This window comes from Parasteatoda tepidariorum, chromosome 7 (assembly GCF_982258835.1).
Source record: "Parasteatoda tepidariorum strain Cologne lab strain chromosome 7, Ptep-v5.0, whole genome shotgun sequence".
Classification (NCBI taxonomy): Eukaryota; Metazoa; Arthropoda; class Arachnida; order Araneae; family Theridiidae; genus Parasteatoda; species Parasteatoda tepidariorum.
Genome location: NC_141761.1, coordinates 62242928 through 62267236, shown reverse-complemented (window position 1 = coordinate 62267236; position 24309 = coordinate 62242928). Strand labels below are relative to the sequence as shown.

The window sequence follows — 24309 nt, the reverse complement described above, 5'->3', positions numbered from 1 at the left end:
TATTTAACGACTAAATTATTTTCGCCTCTTTTACTACTTATTTGAGATTTTTATCTATTACTAACATTTATTACTTGAATTAAGTTCAAAATAGAAGAAAAATCCCAAACAATTATTCCTCGAATGTTTGATCTGACATTGCACCTAACAAGCTGTTTATTTTCTAATCGAACTTCTTGAATGCAACGTTTATAAAAGTATATTTTCAAACATTCTGTTATTCTATACTCCACTTCCATTCTATACGTGGCAGGACTGGAAAAATGCTTTTTGCTTCTCTTTTTCCAGTAAAAACACTTTAAAACACTAGTCACTTGCGGAAAATAAAAACCTATGAAAAATAAAAATTTCTACAAAAAGAGTAGGGGGCAGCCTGCACTTTCGCTTCGTCATTTATAACATGGGCCCTCGCTTCAGCAAAATGACAAAACTCGTTTGACGTCAACAAGGAGGTAAGTAATATGAGTCCTGTCACTCGACGTCGCGGTTGCAGTTTTGACGTATGACCACCCCCTCTCCCATACCTCATTTCTATGCCCATCTTCTGGGTTCTGATTTTTGGACTTTTGAGGCAACCCAATACCGAGAGGAGTTGAGGAATATATATATGGACTTTTTATATTTCGTCGGGTCCTTAGAAGGTTTGGAAAAAAAAAGTTCCTTAAATTGGAAACTCCAAAAGAGGGAGTGTTGCGTTGAATAATGCAGAAGCTGGGTTCTTCAATAAAATTCAAATTGGGCTGCCAAGTTTGCCCGCTAAAAGAGTGTGATTTTGTTGATAAATTTGTGATTGGTCAATTTACGAAGACTTGAAATTATTTCCCATGAAATTCATACAAGACTAACACTTAAAAAAAATAAATATTGCTTTTGGTTTTAAATTTGATTAATGCCTTTAAATATAAATGAGTAAAACTCTTGTATAAAGATTGTTTTCGAAATTTTTAGAATAACTATCATCGCGAATATCTAAGCGAACTTCAATTTTACATTTCCTGTGAAAAAAGACATTTCCTGTGAAATGAGCGAAACTCATCTATAAAGATTGTTTTTGAAATTTTTGGAATAGTTATCATCGCGAATATCTAAGAGAATTTCAAATTTAAATTTCCTGTAAAAATAGACGTAAGATAAATTTCGAACCTTACACATTCAACCTACAAATTAATGCTGCATCCTTAATTATTCATCATAATTGTCCTAGAAAAAAAATCTTTCTGCATATGACTTTTTATTTAAAGAAAAACAAAGGCTTTAAGGTATGACTATGAAGACACCGAACAACTATTAAACAATTTCTATTTCAATTTAATTATCTATTTTAGCTAATATTTAATATCTTAATAAGCACTAATTATATTATATGGTTGGTTTCCATATTCTTCATCATTCAAATCAATTTTTTCGTCGATTAATGTAATTTAACAAACTGAGTTTTTAATTATTATTATTATGTTCTAAACACATGAAGCCACAATTATTACAGAACTAGCTGAATACTCGTTTTTCTCTCTGGGAGAAAAAAGTCAAACTATCAATGAATCTGAATTAATCAACACAACAAAATCATATTTAAAACTGAAAAACATATACGTACTAATATAATTAATGAAGCTTAAATAATTATTATTATTCATTGTCCTCCCTGTTGTCTTTAAGTTATACGATTAAGCAAAACACGTTTTTAGAAGTTGAACCCACCTAAACAAAGATTATCTACTAGTACATACGGAATCATTCCGCACTATGTTGTTGTTCGAGATTAATTCTTGATAATCCAAATTTAGCACTATCAAGAAATTTCCTCCGGTAGCAATTCCTTTCCGGTCCTGTAATAAAACCTATTATCACAGTACTACATGTAGTAGGTATTTTGGTACAGATATTAGTTTATTTGGTACTTAAATAGCACCAATTACCATGCTACTCGTAGCCTCTATTACCAAAATTAAATAAGCATCAATAATAGTATGGCTTTTTTTTTACTGTTCCTCTTAAAGAAATGAATAAGTTACTTGATTAAAAATTTCATTTGTGTTGTTGTTCTTTCTAATGCCACTTGTCAAAGCAAGCAAGCCTGCTTGGTGGGCAAAAGGAGCGTTTCTTATTTTACAGTGGTGCAATCTATGGCCAAGAATACGACTTCAGCCACACAGATATCATTGCCCGTTTATAGGGCGGAACCATTCATTCATTCATTCAGTCATCCACAGTTCGTAATTTTGACGTGAACCAGAGAACGATCAATCTTCAACTCAGTACCCTTAGAGGTATAATTTGATATGAGTTCGTGGGGGACTTTGCGACCCGACAAATTTAGCGTGCACCAGTCACCATTTATAACACAGGAAGTCTTTGGCCGGTGGGAAGGAACTCAAGAGCTCTTGAACATAGGACCGATACCCTACCAACCAGGCTATATCGGCCTACTTCATTCGTTTCAAAAACTTATGGATAGGAAATAACAGTTGAAAAGTTTCAAACGCTCATAAACAGGTACTTATTTTCAAGACATGAAAGAGACGAAACAAAAGTGATTTGAAATATAGAACGTAAAGTAGCCTACGAAAAATTGAAAAAAAAAAAAAAAAAAGGTAGGGAACAAAACTAGAAAAAACAAAAAACAAATTATCAGAGAGGGAGAGAGAAAAAAAGATGAAAAACAAAACAAGAAAAACCAAAGTAGCCGGGAAGGGCAATTCAGGGTTAAAAGCATTTCCACGCGCTATGTACAGGTGATGAGGAACTAATGTTGTTGACAAAGAAATTCAGGGGGATCATTAACAATCTTCCATTTTTTGTCTTGGCAACTTTACTTTTTGTATTTCAAATCACTTTTGTTTCTTCTCATTCACGTCTGGAAAGTCTTGAAAACGGGCGCCTAAATTTGAGAGCTAGAAACATATCGACTATTATTTCCTATTTATATATTTTTGAAGCGAATGACGTTTTTAATCAAATACTATTTTATATTTTCCGTTTCTTGGGATAATTTATTTATAAATGAATAGATACCTTAATAAGTGCATTAGAATACTAAATATATTGCTTTTTAGAGCTTGAATCATATTTTTTATTTCCAGTGACGTTGATTTTAAATTACATAGTTTTATGGAAACACGTTTTAAAAGCTTAAATATCAACAGACTAAACATGTATTGTAGTTTCAGATAACTTTAGGAATGCTAATTCGTTGTATTCTTGTATGTGACGTAACATTTGACATTCGATCATGTGATATGCTCATTGTGCTTATTTGACATAACGATTAAAAAATAATTAAATCTTAAAACGCGTAAAATATATCCTTTTTATTAATAAGAAGTATAAGATGTTATTATTTAAACATTTGGAAAAAAAAGGGAAAAAAAAACAGAATTGCTTACCCTAATTATAAGCATATGTCTATCTTTCTAATGTTTTATACATTCTAGAAATTCGAAACATACGAAAACGTGTTATTAAAATAGTGTCCCGAATATTTTCGTTCTGTAGTCATTTATTACCGATCCAGAGAAAATTCTAATTTTGACAACAGTGATATGATACACAACATTTTTGCAAATAGACTACTATTCATTGAAGCAATTGTGTATGAGATAAAAAACTAAATATTTAATACAAATGTAAGTTTTGAATTGACTGCCCTAAATATGTATTTTTAGAATCCTTTTTTTTTATATAAATAATTAAAAGTACGTTTTTTTGGGATTAGCAAATAAAAATATAAAATAGAGAGAGAAATGATAGTGATTAAAGAGGGATGAACAACATCAAAACCAGTTTGATTACATTCTCTTTTGCAAGAATTCTTAAAACTTATATTGTATATACTACGAGGTACCAATTTACATAATAAGATTGAATTTTTTCTTTTTTAATTTACCGAGATACTATCCCTTTCAATACAAATGCATGAATATCGGCAACCTCATTTGAAAGTTTTAAATTTAAGAGATATAATATTTTTTTACCATCAGTTTCTTCAGAGCTCTAAAAAGATACGTTTTTCAATTTTAACAAGCTAAATTTCTTAATTTAAATAATTTTTATTTGCTAATTATAACTTTTAAGTTTTGTTTAAATGGTGCTTTCAGACAGTCTCATAATTCAATTTTAGAATAATTCAATTTAAGAAGACATCAAGGCGTTTAAATATTAATAGTAATGATTTCAATAATTGTTATAATTTCTGAATAAACTTGTAATTGGTTCACTCTAAATATCTGTTATAAGGAAAATTCAATTTTTTATATTTACTTGATCCAACATAGTGACAACTCACATTTTTTTCCCAAATTTGACGTTTTAACATCAAACTCTTTCTTCTTATTATTTTCGAATAAGTATTTTCCATGTTTTCGAAATTACAGCACAATGCACAGGAAAAACTTATTGCTAGAATGAAAATATGTTTTCTTTTTTTTTAATTACCAAAAACGTTTTCCTAAACAATTTGAAAATACGTTATATTACCCCAAGCTCCTCGTTTAATTTACTTCTTTTCAACTGAAAATATACATATATACACATTTCCAAGCGTTAAATTGCCACCAACTTTAAACCGCATATTTATACACCATCTTAAAATATTTTCTCAAAAAAATCCGATCCTTAAACACTTAAAAACTCATTTATCAACAGTCAAAACACCCGGAATAACTTATTTAAAATTCAGCACCCTTTTATGACGTGGTCTTTCTCGATCATTTGCCTTCACCCCCTCAATGGTGCAAAACATGTTCGAACTTGTCGAATGAAAGGGTGTTTAGAATTTAAGGAAAGTGTAATGATGCATGGTTGTGAACATTGCGGCCGACAGTTTTGAATTTATTGATTTTTAAGCACCCTGTAGAAAACTGTAATAACTTTTTACTGCAGCTCTAAATTGCTCTAAGTGATGGATGATAGCATTTTTTTATTTTATTTCTATAAATATATTTATTTATTTTACGGTTTTCAATCTTATTTAAAAGTAAAAAGTCTTAAATTCGCTTCGTCCAGTTAATTTAAAGCTTAAGGTATAAAAGAGAATAATCCGTTATAAAATTTGGCGTGTTGATTCAATATTGAGAGGACCACATTCACCCGCTTCCATATATTTTCAAAATCTTTTATAAAAACCCATATATTTTCAAAATCTTTAAAAAAAAAAAAAAAACATATATTTTCAAAATCTTTTCAAAAAATCCATATATTTTCAAAATCTTTTCAAAAAAACATATATTTTCGAAATCTTTTAAAAAAAAACCATATATTTTCAAAATCTTTTCAAAAAACCCATATATTTTCAAAATCTTTTTAAAAAACAAACTAATATACATCTATTGTTAGTTGCATTGAATTGAATGTAGTTTTTCGCAAGACGTGGGTGGAATTATAACAAACTCAAAGTTAAAAAAAAAAAAAAGAAAAAAGTACTATATTATATTTTTAAGGCTACAAAATAAAACCTGTTTGCATTCTTAACAAACAAACAAAAAAAAAAAAGAAAAAAAAAAGGAGAAAATGACACCAAGGAGAACTATACTTAGGTTGAGGCTGTAAAATCAGTAATCGTTCACGCATAAAAATCGCAACAAAAAAAGTGGTAAAATAAAATTTAAAAAAATTATAATAATAACAGTAAACAAGAAATTTAAATCAGAATTTAAGTTGTCGAAGTTGAAGAAACTGTTTGTAGAACAAAACTGCCGTTATCAGAAAATAAATGTTTGTGCATCGAATTTAAAACTTACAAATATACAGGGAGTTCCACAATTACGACAATTTATTAGGGGGACCGGAAAGCAATGTCGTTTTGGTACATTTGATATTTGTTATCAAGATTTTATTTTCAATCAATAATATATTCACCCTCGTTAGCAACCAGCTTTCAATGCCGGATAGAAAATGAATCGAGATGGATCAAAAAATAAAAAAAATAATTGGTTTTTTAGACAGACAAATATTTAATGCGCCGAAACGACATTACTTTCCGGTCCCCCTAATATAATTACCTAGAATCTTCGCAATAATGAAATAAAAAAATGTACTCACATTCATGATCTTAATTAATATTTAAGCAAGGTAGTAGTAATAGTAGTATTTTATTTACGTTGCACTGGAGCTGCGCAATGGGTTATTGGCGAAAGTGTCAGAACCATCCCTGAGGATAATTCGAAGACATGCCAACCTAATTTCAATGTTCTATGATGTCCTTACTTTGATAGCATGACTAACTGAGCGCAAAGTCGAGCACTTAACGGTAGAATAGTTTAACAAGGATCTATACTGCGCACTCTCGGTGCCTGCGCAGGCTGATCACCAGTTCTCTGACCACAGCTAGGGATTCTTGGCTTCAGTGTTCTACTCGAAACCGTGTCTTCATGATCTGTCCACTACGGGACGTTAAAGCAATGAATTAAAATATTTTTTATTAAAATTTAACGAATTTTTCTCGAACTAACAAAACTAATTAGATAGCCGTTTGAAGCTTAAAGGAGGTTCTATCAGGTAAGAAATAACAAATGATTTGAAAATTCAATTTAATGAAAATGGAAGGAGAGAGAAAACGGTTTGTTGTGCTCTGCTTAGAAAACCTTATTCTTTCCAAGTTTGAAAATTAGTTACTAAATTTCTTAACAGATGGCTGAAAAATTGCAAAATATTTCAGTCAAAGGAAATATTTGCCTGAGCTTCTGCCAATTTTGTCTTGAAACTGCGTTGCGTTGTTATGGCGAATTATGGCTATTTTGAAAACATTATTACAGTAAGGTTATTACAAACTTGAATACTGCGATTAACACTTAAATAAAATGAACTTTTATTCTAAACAGAGAGTGGTGAACTGTATTTTTCTATCTTCCTTCCTTTTTCTTCAATTATTTTTTAAATCGTCGGCTATCATCATAATATCAGAAAGTTTTGAATTTTTTAAATTTAGTCAAACCTCCTCACACTTTCACCCGTCCCGCAGGGGACTGATCGTTAAGACACGGTTCCCAGATGATCACCGAAGTCAAGCATCACTGGCTGCGGACAATGTACAGGCGGGAAACCACTTGGATCAGTCTGAGTAGGGACCGAGGGTGTGCGGCATGGGTCCTCGTTAAACTGTTCTACCGTAAAGTGCTCGACTTCGCTTGCAGGTTGTTGGGCTACCGAAGCGGGGGTGCCATCCCCTCTGCAGAGGATCAAAATTGTGATGGCTTGTCTTCGGATCATCCTCAGGGATGTTTCCCAGACCGTCGCCAATAGCCTATTGTGCAGCTCTAGTGCGACGTGAATTATCTACAACAACAACACACTTTCACCCTTCTTTCTATTATATTTTTTAAACTTGTTCCTCTGTCCTGATTTCAAAGTGATATACTTTGCACGTGCTTACTTAACTTCTCTTTATTTTGATGCCTTTTCTTATGTCATTTGATGTTTAGAGAACAGAAACTATAGTATGTCAATTTCTGTACATGATTTGTGCATTATTAATGTTTTTCACTTTAGTCCGAAATTAGAATGCTCTGTACTTTGAGAAATATTGTGACACACGCAGTAAAATGACTTAAAATATTATTTTTTACTTACCTTTGAAATGTGCTGCTTTTTTAAGTATAAAGAAGAAGAAAAAGAGTGTAAAGAAAGCAAGTTTCTTAATAGTATTATGAATAAAGAACATCAAGATTGGTATTGACATTAAGTTTTTATTTATAATTTAGACAACAGAAATAATTTGGTACAAAGCAAGCAGTGGCAAACTCTAACAAAGTAAAAAACTGGGGAGGGGAAAATTTGTACAAGAGGTCTAAAACTATTCCCAGCTATACAATAATACAAGCTAAAAACAATTCATCGTAAAACTTTTTGCAAATTGAAAATTTCCAACAAGACAACAATAACAACACTTAAATTTTTATTACATCCAAATTGCAATTTAATCATTCGAAAAAGATTAGCTCCCCATAATCCACAGCTGCTCTTTTAGATTTTTGTACCTCACTTTCTTTATTAGATGCAATAGTCGTAATTTTGATTCGAAACATACAGTTTTCACTCTTCTGCAAAAAATGGGACCAAATTTAACATTTGGATACATAAAAAAAACAATTTTGTCAATTTCGAGAAGCTGAATTTAAAAATATGCTATTTATTTTGATGACATTTATATAATTTCTAAATTTTTGGGAAAAGAATCATTTGCAACTAAAAAACAGAGATGATACCAAATACAAAATCTTCAAGGCACGAAAGAAAAGTGTGAGTCTTCTGTTTAGAAGTACACTGATTCAAGTCATATATGAAACTTTCAAAATGCTGTTCAAATTTTGTTATCTTTCTGAACATACTGTTATAATTTTTGGTGTGGTTTGATCCCTAAAATCATCCAAATTTTCAGCAAAACTGAACCTTGTTTTAATGTACTTCTTTAACTTGATTATACAATACCATAGTTGAACTTCAAAACAACGTTTATTAGTTTAACCCCTTATTTCGATTACAACAAATTTGCAACAGAAGGCCCACTATACTATTCCACACTAGAACTTAATGCTTTAGCTATCTTTTTTTAATCAACTCAATTAATTGCTTCTCTTTCAGAAACAATATAAGAAATATTCAAAGTGTATTAAAATAAGTAACATATTTCATATTTGAATTCAGCACTGATAAGATTTACAAACATAAAAAGTTCTGTTTGACTTGAAGATTACATGGTACGGTAAGTACCAATTTTTTTGTATTCATTAATACCGGTATCAGTTAATTTGATTAGAAAAATCCGTCTCAAAATTTATTGAATAAAGTTTATCAATTAGCGTAATGAATAAAAAAAATTGTAATTTTCTTTCAAAAGTTCATATTTGATATTTGTAAAATGTTATTACGTATAAGAATTGGAAATATATTACGAAACGTATTTTTCCCAAGAAAAAAATGTGGGAATATATATAAATTAATAGATTTATATGTTTTTAGAATTAAGATGGATTATGTATGAAGGGATAAAATTTCATAACAAAGTATATTTAAGCAATGCAAAATTTCAAACATCACAAAAACAAAAGCGAAGTAATAAATATTTGTTGTAATTTAGATTAATAAATAAAAATAGGTAAAATAACAACAAAGTCGCTACATATGGATACCACTTATGCGTTATGTTTTAAAAATTATTTCAAAAATGAATCGAAAATGTTGAGATTTCCAAAAAATGTAATTAAAAAAACATTCAAAACTTAAAAAAACAACATCGAACCGAATCTTCTAGTCAAAATTTGAATCTTCAACTCAACATTAATTTAAAAAATTACAATAATTATAGTTAATTGATAATCACACCTTAGGTAAACTTTACTAACACTTAATATTGTTGTTAAGTAGATAAATAAATATTTTAAATGACCACATTATTTATATTAAGTGTAATGGTGCAGTACTAAATAGTATTATTGGATTAAGAATTATTATGCTCACTTTCTATGCAGTAGTATTAAACAATACCTTGAATAATTATAACATCCCGAAATAAATTTGAAATTAAAATTCCAACACGAATTTTCATTGCACACATTTTTAAAAAAAATCAAAATTACTTTAATTTTCATGGTGGGAACATAACTTTGAAATCAACGTTCTCGGTTTCATGCAACGTTCTAAGAATTGAAGTTATGAGAATTGGATTTTCGTTTTTGACGTAACAAGGATATACATTTCAAACATTGGTACCTTTTTTTATACAATAAGGGTATATATTTAGGGAGAATGTTCTTGACCGACAAATGTCTAGAAAACAGCGTTAGTTTGCCTTAGAATATAGATCTATTGTGGATGTCATTTGGTCTTCAACTGTCTAGAAAATGGAGTTACTTTAGAAGAATCGAAGATTATTTTTTCACACAACAAGGATGTATCTATGTATCTTTAAATTTGATGTCTTTTGTCTGCAGATGTCCATAAAATGGTTTTTATATGAAAAAATCGAATAATTTTTTTGAAAACAAGAAGAATATATCTTTGTGGGTGCCTTTGGTCTTCAACTGTCGAGAAAATCTCGTTAATTTGAAAGAATCAAATTTATTTTGTCGAACACAAGAAGGATATATCAATAGGATTGATGTGTTTTGTCTTCAGCTGTTCAGGAAAGGATTTTAATTGTGTGTAGCAGATATTTTTCAGAAAATTTAAATTTTTCCATTCCAACACAACAAGGATATATTATTAGAGTTGACGTCCTCCCTCTTCAGCTGTCTAGAAAATTGTAGATTGCGGGTAATATAAAGGTATATCTGACTAGTTAACAATAAGCTTGTAATAAGGAAATTAGGACAGTCATAGATAAATACGCCTCAAATCTTTGGCTGCAGTTATCATATTGCACTGAGGACACAACTTTTTAGTTCCCTAAAATAAAATAATATAATTTTTAATTGATGTTCAACAATATACAAATATAAATTAATAGATAATAATTTCGACAAAATAACAAGCTTTGATTATCATTAATTTTACATTAAAAATAACTAAAATGGGCATAAAAGAGAAACTAACTCAATTTTAAACCAACAATTATCTTTGTGAAGAGAAAAAATAACTTAAGTGCCTTCAAGCTATAGTGAAATATCTGATAATTCCGAGGTCTCTTAAATTATTTCAATATCTCAAAGCTAGTGCAATATTTAAATATCTGTTCATCATGCACTTTTAAAGTAATTTAATTTCCCTGAAGTTAGCGAAATGTCTAAATATTTTATCCTCACGTGCTTCTAACATAATTTTAAGTTAGTGATATATATCTTACTTACCAGAGTTTTCAACCAACACTCTTCGCAGTGAACATGCCAGCAACATATTGACACAACTGGTTTGATGAAAGTTTCCTAAGTAAAGAAGAAAAACATGTTAAATTCTAATACATAAAGATTTTGAATGCTAATAAGAAAATGCACAATTCACTGATTCAACTCCAATTAGTTCAGCAACATTCATTTTATAATAAGAACCGCATTTCATTTCAGTTTAATAAACTAGTTAGTCTTAATAAACTGGTCTTAGATTACTTTAATTAAGATTACTCACACATTGACCTCAAAAAGGACTAGTCAGAGGTAAGAGCTTCGCGAGCCCTTAATGTGCAAACCTTTTTACTTCATTTTTTAGGAGAACTTAAAAATTCTATGATAGAAATCTTACAGAACACTTTATATTATCTTTCTTGGGTAAAAATTAGGTAAAAAATATCGTATCCAATTGCAAAAATACAATTAAGCTTCCAGATGTTAAATTCTTCTTACTCGATTCTCGCACCTTTTTGAAATGTGAATGAAAATGACGTCATTATGATACATTATCAATGACGAATGAAGCGGATTTTTAGTGGAAAGTAAAGTGGTTAATCCTTTGATGCAGAAGGTTACATATAAAAGTCAAGTATTGAAATATAAAGTCCAAAAAAAAGTAGTTTGAATTTTAATCTAATATTTGCAAAATCTAATATTTTCCACTCATTTTTACCAAAATTAACAAATTTACTTTTCTCAAGCTGTGACAGGATTACTTTCTTTTGATATAACAGCAGCCGAACCTGCCACAATTTGTTCACAATTATATAACGCGAAAATAAAAAATTACGGAATTTAAAACTTTATACTAGTTTTTTACTTTTGGTTTGCCAATTTTCCCCTTGCTTTAAACTTTAAATTACTAACATAGTTGTTTGTAATATAGTTTTTTGCAATATAGTTTGTAATATTTCTGGTATAGAAATTTGCCACTAAAGGTTATTCCAGCGTTAGAAGTCCTATCTAGAATATTCTCTACTAAAATTATGTCAAATGATGATAAATGATGTCATTTAAATAGTTTGTAGGGGTAAAAGACGTTTTCTCCCCTAAAGTTTCGATTAATCTAAAAATATGAAGCGTGTCAAATCAGTTTTGTCCCTAGCCAGGTGCGTCTATCCTTGTGCGCATTCTACAAATGAAATTGCTCCTTTGTGCACCACGGGAGCTGATTGGGAGGCAGAAATGCCAGAAGGGTGTGAGTAGTAAATACATAAGCAGCAATTTATATCACTCTCTACAACGCTCCAAGCAAAGTTGAAATTGAGATAACCTATAATTAAGTTCAGACCTCCCCTTCAGAATAAACAGTAGTTCTTATTTGACAGAAAAACGAGAACACACGCTGTTCTATGGATCAAAATAGCATTTTTCTTGCAGCATCATACAGTGTGGAATGCGCATTTTACCCCAAAAATGAATTTTTTGATCATATTAAATCGTATCATATGTCATTAATATTAAAATAAATTTCTCTATTTGATTATACATGAGGTTTTGAAAGAAAATAATATGACACTACTTATTATTATAATTTTTTTTTACATATTGTTAAAGTACATTTGCAAAAGTTTAGAAAAAAAAAATATATTGGTAAATACAAATTTTATTTTCGGTGATTTCGGATTCTCGGAAAATTTTGAAGATTCTTCCAAGATTCAGAAATCACCAGTTCAGACCTTTATTACATAACTCATCGCTAGGCGTTTTCTTTCTTTCAAAAAACACGCTGCGAACATGATTCTACATGTTTTTCCTTTTTTAGAAAACATGCTGTGAACATGCTTCTACAAGATTTTCGTTACTTTGATATAAAGCTGCGAACATGTTTCTACAAAATTTTCTTTGTTTAGAAAAGTGTTTCTCCTTAGCTAATTTTTGATTAACTTTGTCCATTATTTTACCTTATAATTAAAAGAAGATCTTTGCTTTTTAGAAAGTGTAGCTTTACCGATGTGCAGCTAAGGAACTTATTTTGCTAATTGACTGAACTATATTAAAAAGGGCTCAATTCTCTTAAAAACCAACAGAGTAAAAAAAAAATTGTACCAATGTAATAAAAATTAACTTATTTTACGTAAAATTTTAACAAATTTTCACCGTAATGCGTATATATGCGTAATACTTTTGTTAGCCTTTTTCTATTTGACATGAACGAGAATATATATGCGGCATATTAAGTTTCCAGTTATAAACAAAAGAAAAAAGAACTTCAAAGAAGACAAAACTTAATATTATTAATAGATTATAAATTAAAATATTATTATAATTAAACTTAATTTATAGAATATTATAATTATAAGACTCTTGCAAAAAATATATTTATTAAAAGATTTCTCTAGTTAATAAAATATTAACTTTACACAAAAATAAATTTCATGGCAACGAATCTATTTTATATTAAAACAAAGCAAAATTAACGTCTGAATGCCAATTATTTTATTTAAATCAAAATTTAGAATATGTTCAAAAGTTACTACCAATTTCTGAAGGAAATAGATGATTATAAAATAAAATTTGGCCTTAAGCGTTTTGATGAAGATTATCGAAAGACAATATGGCTACCGTATTTATTTACCGATTACAAACAATTATTCTTAAGAAACTTGCGAAGAAATTGGCAGCCAACTAACATTCTAGAAGCAGATCAAAGAACTGAAGTAGGTGCGGATGGCGCACCTTTACCAAATTCCTTGCCTGATGGCGAAAAACCCAGTCGTTGTATTTGCAATGGATGGATTCATGGTGTTGATGAACCCGCACCATTGTTTATTAGAAGAAATCCCTCTACAACATCAGAATTTCAAGGTGCAAGATTTCGGATTGGCTGTCCAATAGGTCCATACTATCCGCAAATGCTGACTAAAAATGTCGCCAATTATTTAAGTAGAAAAAGTTCTGGGCGACACAGTAATTGCGCCAACGTGAAGAAATCATCGGCTACTTTATGGCGTGACAAAATTAATTCCGCTTTGGATAATGAAGTTATATCTGGTGTTGAGTTGTGGTACCATCCACTAATTGCATCGGCTGAGGAAAGATTTGAACAAAGATGGCCGTACCAGAGGAAGCTAAGAGAACCAGAAAAGTATTTCGAGGAATATTTGCAACTTCATAATACACCGTCTCGACTGTTTGTTCCAAATTGGGTAGATGAACAATTAACATTTCCTTACGCTGATCACATCAAAAATATTTAACTGAAAATGTTAACATTAATATTAATGACGAATAATAATTTATCTATACTTGATTATTGTGTATAATTAATTATATTAATTTTATTACAATTGCATATTATATACCACTTTAATTTCGCTTGACGAACATTACTGGCTCTTCTTAAGGAAGACAAACAAAAAATTGAAGTTAAATAATAGTAAAATGTCGTTTGAGTTATGTGAAAGCGAGATCATGCTTAAATTTATTTTCTTCAATGTTAGCCAAATATATGTTTCTTTTTTAACATATTTGGTGTCCTTTGTTAGAAAAGCTTTTTCAGTGGTACTACTAGACGAACATAACCAGTTTCCTCAAAAATAACAGATGATTTCAAAGCGGAATAACAGTGACTTGAACAAAAACGTAAATAAGTGAGTTAAAGCAGTTTATATACAAAATTATGTTAATTAAAATATGGTGATTTTTTTTTATCAATAATTATAAGGCAATAGAATTAAAAGGTGCAATAAATTTTAAAAATCAACAAAACACGAAACGATTGGGTAGATGAACTGGTAGATGATTGGGTATAAATTTTGAGAAGTAATAAAAACAGTAAAAAATAAACACTTTATCTTGTTTTATTAATTAATGAATTAATTTTGTCTTAAAACGCAATGGCAAAGCGCATTTGCTATAGGGAAGTAGAATCAAGAAAGGAAAATGGTAAATTATACAGTACAAAGACAGTAATGAATAATTTTAAATATATCGTTATCAACGAATTTTTTATGCCGAAATTTAAAATTTGAAGTAAAACCACTCCAGTGAACTTAGAAAAATATATTCCCCCCGAAACACTGTAGCAAAGGTTTGACAGAAGCATTGTTCAACTACTTATTTGCTTCAAATTTTGTGTTTTTGTATAAAAATCACTTTGATATAAATATTAAAACATATTTACCAAAATTTCTGATAAAAAAAATATACTATTTTTGTATACTTTCTAAATGTTTTTTATTTTCAAATGTTTTCTTGGACTTGATTTACCTACAGAAGATTCCCCGTGGTTGTCACCCTTTTCATCTTCGATCCGAAGTTCTATGACAAAAATTGTTTCAAGGTGTCCTTACTGAAACACCTTCCTTGACACTTAAATACAATAACCGATACAAGCAATGCACTTTCCACATATCCTTACATTTTACAGAAGGCCTTTTGCCGGCAGAACCAACTCACGTAAATGATGGAGTCGGATTCTACCATTAAGTCCAGCACGCAATGCGTGAAATTATTTAATATATTTAAGAAAGCATTTCGTAACTAAGCATTTATGCCTGCAATATCTTTGTGTCAAATGTATCTTAGAGTCAAATGTTAGTTAAAAAACAATTTTATTCATGCTAATAAAATCATCTATATATATATTTCTCTTACACGGCGATAAAAGAAAGTCTCATTACAACTCCTCGAATGGCAACGCTTGAAAATCGACCAATCATTGCGGCTAAGAATGTCACATGGTGAGGTGACTCAACATATAGCGCTTTTAACAACGGAAACTGAAATAACCAGAGTGTAAAATATTATGTGCTTATGCGCATCGTATTTTGTGTTTTTATTTATTTATTATATATTAGTTTATGGATGGTAACGAGAAGAGTTTTGTGGTTGCTATGGTGACTATTTAGAATGTAAATTGTTTTTTTTTTGTTTTTTTTTGAGTGAGTGTGATATTTCTTTCTTGGAACTGCGATGCTGTAATTTTATTTTTTAGTTAATAAATCTTCCTTTTGTATTAAACGTGATAGTAGTTTCCTTAATTATTTGATTCGAAGTCCATTGAGTTTTATTTGAGGTCAGTTTATTTTGTATTTTTTGACAAGAGAGAGCATTCTCACCAAATGTGATTTCTTCCGAAATTCAATGTTTTGTTTATGCAGGTTTTTCCATTGCAATTCACTTATTTCAATTTTTAATAGATTTAATTATAGCCAAAATTTTAACCTTTTTTAAAGAGATATCAGTTTTAGAAATTTTATCTTAAGATTTTATACTATAGCACATTTCTAATAGGTTTAACGAATTACATGTCATTTATTTGAATTCAAATTCATTTTAATGACTTAGTATTTACTAAAAAGATGTAATTTTTTTTAAAAAAAAAGTTGTTATATGGAACAATCATTTAAATGATTGTTTTGAATTCTTAGAATTTTGTGAATTTGCAATGTATCTAAAGGCCTGGTTTCTTAGGACAGGACGCCGTCCGCTGGAAATCAGCGCTAACCTCTGATTGGTCCATTTGTGAGTTGGATAGTATACGTCATCGAACGCTTATCTTGAACTTCAATTGCCGTCCAACTCAACTGCAGTTGGATTACAGCGTGACGTTAACCACAGAAGCAATGGCGGACAACATCCAACAGCACATTGAAATCAGCCAAGATTTTGATTTTGACATTAAACATAGCTTCTTCATTAAACATAGCACTCTTCATTTAGCTCAGCTATAATGTGTTTTTTCTTGAACAAAGTCATTATTTGTTCTCTAAAACACTGGTCGACAATAACAAAATCAATACAAATTCAAAATAAATATTTGTTTACGTTATTAACGCATGCGCAATGAGAGATAATGTCTGCGTTGGACCGACTGCTCACGCTGAGCTAACAAAAAAGTATTTTTTTGGCGTCAGATCTACGTCAACTTTCCGCTGACGCCCAGATAAGGCGTTAGTTCTAAGAAACCAGGCCTTGAGCTAACAAACCAGTATATTGTTGGCGTCAGCGTGACGTTGACGTCCCGCTGACGCCCAGATAAGGCGCTTGTCCTAAGAAACCAGACCTTTAGTTAGTAGCGAGCGAAGCGAGCTTGGTTTGCGAAGCAAACCATATAAGATTGCGTAGCGATTTTCCGGGGTTGGCAAGCTTCAGCGAGCAGGGGGCACAGCCCACTAGTTAGTATATAATTTCTTAATTTTCTCCCCACTGTGGAATCCCCCTATATTTGTTGAAAAAATATCAGTAAATCGTTTCAATAAAAAATTTCAGATATTTAAAAGTAAAGCGAAAGAAGCTTCGAAAACGTACTTACCATACAGATTAAGCATTTAATTCCATCCTCCATTTGCTCTTTAGGATTATCACTATTTGTGTCCTTGCTGGGCTTAGAAGCTTTTTCAGACGGAGAAACACATTCACTGCTGTAATAGAAGAAGAAAAAACAATCTTGCTGAGCGAGTATTTTCAATGGAAAATTTGTTCGCATAAAATACCAATAACGTCATTAGTTACAATTTGTTTATTTTAGTATAATAAATTATTATAATATGATAGATTATTATAATGCTAATAAACGTAGCACTTTCTTACAACTAAAGCGTTAAACCCAATATTTTCCACCCTTCCCTACCGATATGATAACAGTACGTTTGTTTTTATTATTATTATTTCCTTTAAACTTTCTTTAGCTTTAATTAAAGTTTCATTAGCACAGTGTACTCTCTACATTTTAATTAAGGAGCATAACGCTTGTCTGTGGCATGTTAAACATGCTTAAAAAGAAAAAGGTGGATAATCAAATTTTATGTTTTCAATTAACTCTGCATATTTTTTGTTTCTAATTAATATACTTCACTACCCTTGCCTTTCACTAAACTTAAAGTGTCCGCGAAGATAATTAATTTTCACCAGAATGTGTCCTCAACACTAAATTTAAAGTTATAAAGTTTTTTAAAAGTTAAAGTATTTGAAATCCCTCCATTCTCTGAGGAAGGAAAATACTATCCCATTTCATAAATGTATGTAACTTAACTAAAACAGGAATGTATTTTTCTAATTGCACGTCAATAAAAAAGCTATATTTCTCTAAAATTAAAAATTATAATTTAATAAAAGGAAGAATATTTAAAGAATCATATATTTATAGGGAAACCATAATTCCCATATTTGCTAATATTCTTTACATTCTAATCATTTCTATGTTTAAGATTTTATGTTTATGTATATTCTGTTTTGGAAGAGTATGTATAAAATAGTTCGGAAAAATAATATTTAAAATAGAAAAAATATTTAACGGGACCTTTCTACCGACTTCCGTTAAAAAAGCAATATTTCGAATGATGTTTTTTCATATTTTCTTGCAATCTTATTATTCTTTTTATTCTTTTAAGATGTTAAGAGAGAGAAAAAATTTCTATTCTCTTCTTATTTTTTAAGTTTTTGTTTCAATATGGGTAGCCTGTCATTGAATTTTAAGTGAACTTTTTCACTATGCACCTAAATTAAAACATTTCTCCGCCATTTTGAAAATAAACCTCTATCCAACATTATGATTTGTATTGTTATTTGTTCATCATCCCTCTCTCAGCCCTGGTCATCTAACCCCGTTTTGTGGTAAAATGATGAAAATTACTTTTTTAGAGACATGAAGTACTTTGCTTTCCTTCAAGAGGAAATGAAATTGTAATTTCTTACGAATCTAACGATTACTTACGTAGTAATCGATTTCTTTTTCTTTGAAAGAAAAATCAGGTAAGCAGTATTTCTGTAAATTTTAGGTTTTAAAACCACCAAACTGAATTAGGAAAAATAGTAAAAAAGAACTCTTCACTTTCCATTTATCCCACTTCAAAATTTAATTTCTCAATTTCGTTAAACTTAGTACCTCACATGCCTCTATATGGTTAATATACTTTGCTTTCTCTTAAGACGAAATAATTTCTTACGAATCTTACGATTACTTATATAGTAATCGATTTTTTTTTTTATTTGAAAGAAAAATGAGGTAAGCAGTATTTCTGTAGATTTTAGGTTTTAAAACCACCAAACTGAACCAAGAAAAATAGTAAAGAAACTCTTCATTTTCCATTTATCCCACTTTAAAATTTAATTTCTCAATTTCGTGAACTTAGTACCTCACATGCCCCTATATGGTTAATATTAGGGCATATAGTTATCAATTATTTATTAGGGGAAATAAATAAAGAAAGAATGTTTAAAATGGCGTCCCAGCTGACTTCTGCGGTGGGACAGATATAGGAGAATGCTGAAGGTTCATTGGGGCTTGACGTCTATTGAATGACAAGTATACTATCGGTCTATAGTTTGCGATACCCTCTACACCGATCAGTCTATAGTGCCTGACATCCATTCTTTTTTTTTGGAAGTCCCCAAAGGGGTGACAAAAATATCTCTCTGTATTCTGTCCACCTGTATCAACAGTCACCCCACACTACATTTGTTCATTCCTGTTTATGGCAGTGTTGTTAATTGGGATTCCAGATCAAGAGATTGTGGCACTGTTCTTTATGGGATTCCAGATTCCTATTGACAAGAATACAGTCCTCCTAGAGAGTTATGTATTGTGAGTTCTTCATTTTTCAGTTTTAACAAAACCTGGTGTCATTTCGCGTGTGGGTTGTCCTGGATAATTGGTGGACCCCACAACCCTTCTCTTTGTCCAGTAAAGTAAAAAATGAAAGTAAAGCAGCAATTTTCAAAGGGTTGTGGAGAAGTAGTTATAAGAGTAGATTTAACAATAGTTCTTGGTATTTTAGCTTTGCAAAATAAAATTATACCAACCAATAACATCCAGGTGTAGATAGAGCAATCACTTTGCTAAATTTTGCACTGCTCTTTTACGTGTTTCATATGCTAGTTTCATTTTCTGTTTTCGAAATAGGCATAAAATACGACTACTTTTCTGTAATATTCGCTTTAGATTTAGCTGCTTTTGAACACGATTTTAGTTCGTTAATTTTCTTTTCTTTTTTTTGAATTAGACATAAACGGGAAAAAAGATTAAGATATTTACAGTTAATATGAGCAAGATATTTAGATGGTTTCTTACTTCACTTTAGTTAATTCATTGTTTTTTTTCCTAAATAATCATTAGATACATAATATCTAATGACTATTTAGGGGGGGGGAATGTAATTATCATAGATTAAAATTCGTTGCACAGAAAAGCACAGTATTTAAGTTTCTTTTCTTTATAGTTTTCGTTTATACGTATTTTTCGTTTATACATATTTTTCATTTATACGTACTTTTCATTTAAACGTTTTTTTCACTTATACTTCTTTTTTAAACTCAAGAAAGGGATCCCTCCTTTTTTAATGTTTATTTTCTGTATTCATTTATATGCTGAAGATAGTAAATAGTAAATAGTGACATCATAACTTGAATTAAAGGTATTCACCTTTTTATATTTCATTTTTATACAAGTGCTTTGTCTTAAATTTTAATTGTCACTATTTCTTTTGTTTTCTACATCAATAATACTAAGTGTCAAATGGCTAGTGCAAAACGTAATTGAAACTAGTAATTTTACGACGAATTTTAATTAATTTGCTTAATTTTCAGTTATACGTTTTTTCCTTTACGCATTGATCTACAATGAATTATAAGGCATTTGAATTATGAAAGCTCTGTATAAACGGAGCTTTTAGGAGGTCCATGAAAATTAATATATAAAAATGAAAAAGGAGAAACTTTCAAGAATAGTAAGCAAACACATTTTGAAAACCATTAAATAAAATTTTAAAAAAATATTAGTTTCTCCTTTACCGTAATGCTTAATATTTAGAAATATATGTATATATATATTTATATATTTATAACGAAATTTTATCGTAATATTAAAACCTTTTTATAAATTTTTACGGATCGTGCGAGCACTGATTTAAAAATACCTATTTACTCATTTCTTTAAAACGTAGATACTGTTTTATCTAAAAAAGTAAATTCCATGTGCTAATGCGTTTACTGAAAATTAGGGAAGGACCTGAAAATAAACCAAATAATTCAATTATATATTAATTTGAATTAAATTTATAATTTTGAATTAAACTTGTTTTTGCGTTTTATACACGACGCACATTTCAAATTAAGTAACAAGGATGCAGTACCTAATATTTAATATCGCATACTTTTTATATTTTTATGATATTATAACAATTCCGTCCTACTTAATAAAACAATAAGCAAAAAAAAAAAAAAAAACAATAAAATGATTTTAATATACCAGCTCCAACTAACAAAAATAGCTTTAAAATAAAGATAAATGAATTTTAAATACTTAAAGAAATAAAGAAATCTAGCATTTAGAGTTTTAGCATGAATGTGTACAAACGAAATATTATAAATGAAAAGTGGTATTTACCCAGCATCATTATTTGTAACACAAGTACTTGTCACCTCTTGACCTTCACCATTATTATTATTTCCTAAAAAATAAATAATATACAACATTTATTGTGATTCACACTTTTCGTACGTACACATAAAATTCAAATAATACTTTAATAAAAAAATTATCGTATTTTGTAATTTTCGCTGGGTCCTTATATTAAAGAAGGACTAAGTGATTCATACAAAATAAGGTGAACTAAGTTTAATAGTTATTTTTGAAAATAAATTCTTATTTAACGCATGCCGAAATTCAGATTTACTTTTTATCTTAAAAGCGATTGGTATCGAATTTATGTTGTATAAATACTTTGTCTTTAATCATTAAAAAAGTTATGTGATCTTTATTTAGAAGCGTCAGCTGTGATATCAGCATTGAGTTAAGAGAGCAACACTCATAAAAATGTCTAATTACTCATATATAGAGAAGAAAACAATATAGAAAAAAATTGTTCAAGGTGTTCTGTGAACATCTCCCTTTATATTACTTTTTTTTTAGAACCCTTGTCAAAAACGAAGTAAAAAAGATACTACGCATAAAGGGAAGTAAACTAATACATAAGTGAGAAAAAAAAGCAAAATCCCTACTGGGTAAGACGGAAATCCATTACTGGATGAGACGAAAAAATCATAAACCAGTTTGATAGCCTGATGAAATATGGAGATGTTTCAAACAATCGCCCTTCAGCTTGTCTCTGTTTCCTACTTACGAATTAATGATAATTCTTCACTTAAATACAAGTTCGAATGAGTATACTTTTTGGACTTAGTTTTTGAGAGGAATTTCCAAATTATATATATTGAAGGCGATCATTACAGAGCATCCTGTATATACATTTTTGACTCTCGGATAATCCACCGAGGCAAAGCTTCATGTTTGAGGCAAATGTTTAAATTTGTAATTATTCACCTCAAAAATAAAAAAGAACGAATTTGAATTGCTTACCTCCGTTAACTGTCCATTGGGTTGAATCTGAATGCCTTTGGTAATTAGAATCACTGAAAATAAAATTGCTTCATTAAAAAAAAAAAAAGCCTTATTGAGAGCATATATTTAAATAAAATATTTAAAATCAGGAATAAACGAAACTGAAAAAAAGCGGGTTATACATTTCTGCTTTTTATCGATACATGATGATCGACATTATCGATATCGTTGAGATGCGATGGCGCAGTCGTAAAAGGAGTGAGCTGCCATTGTGAAGAACTGAGTTTTGATCTCAGAGGTGGCTTGAAGACTACCCACCTTCAAGTAAATGAGAATCAGCTTGTTGTGGAAGTAAAGTCGGTACAACGCTCAATGCTAACCACGTTCTGACAGTCATGTCCTCGCAGAAAATTGTATCGACTTTACCTATATTACTCTCCTGACCCTACACGGACTGTTGCGAGAATGCTTTACTTTGATGGATATTTATCAATTATTAGTAAAAGATATTCATTTTTAATATATTAATTTTTTTTAAAAATAAATAAGAATTTAGCCTTTTCTGTATTTCTTAAATCATTGCTATGAAAAAAATAAGTAATTTTTAATTTATAGTTTTCAGAGAAGTACGTCAAAATAAGCCAACAAATTTGACAAACGTTATTTTCTTTTTTGAGTCAGACTTTGTCAATAAAAACATATGGTTTATGGTTTTGTTAGATAGAGTAAGCAAGAAAGTTTGCGGACGGAACATTTCATCTCCTTTGCCATTGAACCTAACATTCGAATTGCGAGGAAAAAAAGCACCAAATGAAATTTTAAAAAAAAGTACCAGAAAAAAATATACTGAAAAAAAGAGCATCGGAAAGAAACCATCTTATTAATTATTATTATAATAATTTAACATCCGATTCAATTCGTACTGCTTAACCCGAATTGAATAATAATTCATTCATAATAGATTTGTATCATAATTATTAGTATTTTGAAAAAAAAATAAATCATAATTATGATACAAAGTTGACTTTGAAGTCAGCAAAGAGGAACTTTTTTTTCTCCAATAAATACATTTCCTAACGTATAATAGTGTTGTTATAAATAATATATTAATTAACAGTCTCTCAGGTAATTAATCTTTTGATAAGTTAAAAATATTAACCAAAATGGAAACATTTCAATTGAATACAATTTAAAAAGAATAAACAGTTTAAGAAGTATAATTTGCATGTTATTGCGTCACAATTCAATAAGTGTAACTATTGAAATTTAAAATAATATTAGAACTGCTTTAGAGTCTTAATCAATTTGTTAAATAATATGTGAGAAAAATCCTTTCAGTTAAATTTAAATTAATCCTTTCATATTATTTTTTTTTAAAAATTATGCAATTCATTCGTATAAATATTTAATTAAATTATAGTTCAGCAGCCCGAACTGAATTGGTTGTTAAATTCTTATCGTGGTGTCTATTTTTATTGTTCTTTTTTCCGGACTTTTTCTACTGGTTCTTTCTTTTGTTGCTCTTTTTTCCGTTAACTTTATCGATTAATTCTACCTATCAGTTAATCGAATTGAAAACAATTCACCAAATACTGATGTAAAATTAGTAACCAAAAAGGGCTTTATTAAATATTCCATCCATAAATATTTTTTTTATAGTTACAAGGAAAAAAATGGCAACGCATTTCATGATTGGTATATTTTTAAAATAGTTGTTTCATTTTCAATTTCGATCTTTTTCAGAAAAAATATGGATTCCGACTTTTGGGTAATTATTTCATAAAAAACGTACAGTTTACAATTCGAAATCTAATTTCAGTATTTTCGATATTAAGTGTGAATAAATGAGCTTTGCTTGTATTATTTATATTTCTACATTTCATGCTTATATTTTTACATGACGACCTATACTGTACTTTTACATCAGATCAATCATGAGAGAACTGTGTTCGAGAAAAAAGAAAGGGCTTACACACTGTGAAAAAAATTCTGGTAAAATTACCGAATTGTGAGGTAATGACACTTTTGGTAAAAAAGAAAAACACAATTCTGGTTAATAAAAACAAAATATACGACATTTAACCCATTCATTTCATAATTTTTCCGTTTATATGTCACAGTTCACCGAAAACGTTCTTTTTCAAAATTATAGTTCTTATTACCACACATTTTGAAAAAAAAATACGAAATTCATATGTAAATTTAAGC

At 29.6% G+C, this 24309-nt stretch overlaps 1 protein-coding gene across 6 annotated transcripts in view; it reads right to left on the bottom strand.

Moving 5' to 3' along the window:
- Positions 1-7662: 7662 nt before the first annotated feature.
- Positions 7663-24309, bottom strand: part of LOC107451579 (E3 ubiquitin-protein ligase Rnf220) — a 100759-nt gene continuing 84112 nt past the window's right edge. For all 6 annotated transcript variants that reach the window (XM_043046895.3, XM_043046896.3, XM_043046897.3 and 3 more), the window contains 5 exons: positions 22120-22172; positions 21148-21211; positions 17077-17185; positions 10782-10856; positions 7663-10380 (listed from right to left, as the gene is read on the bottom strand). In XM_043046895.3, coding sequence (XP_042902829.2) covers positions 10309-10380; positions 10782-10856; positions 17077-17185; positions 21148-21211; positions 22120-22172 — 373 coding nt within the window. In that variant the 3' untranslated portion in view covers positions 7663-10308. The remainder of the gene's footprint in view (positions 10381-10781; positions 10857-17076; positions 17186-21147; positions 21212-22119; positions 22173-24309) is intronic.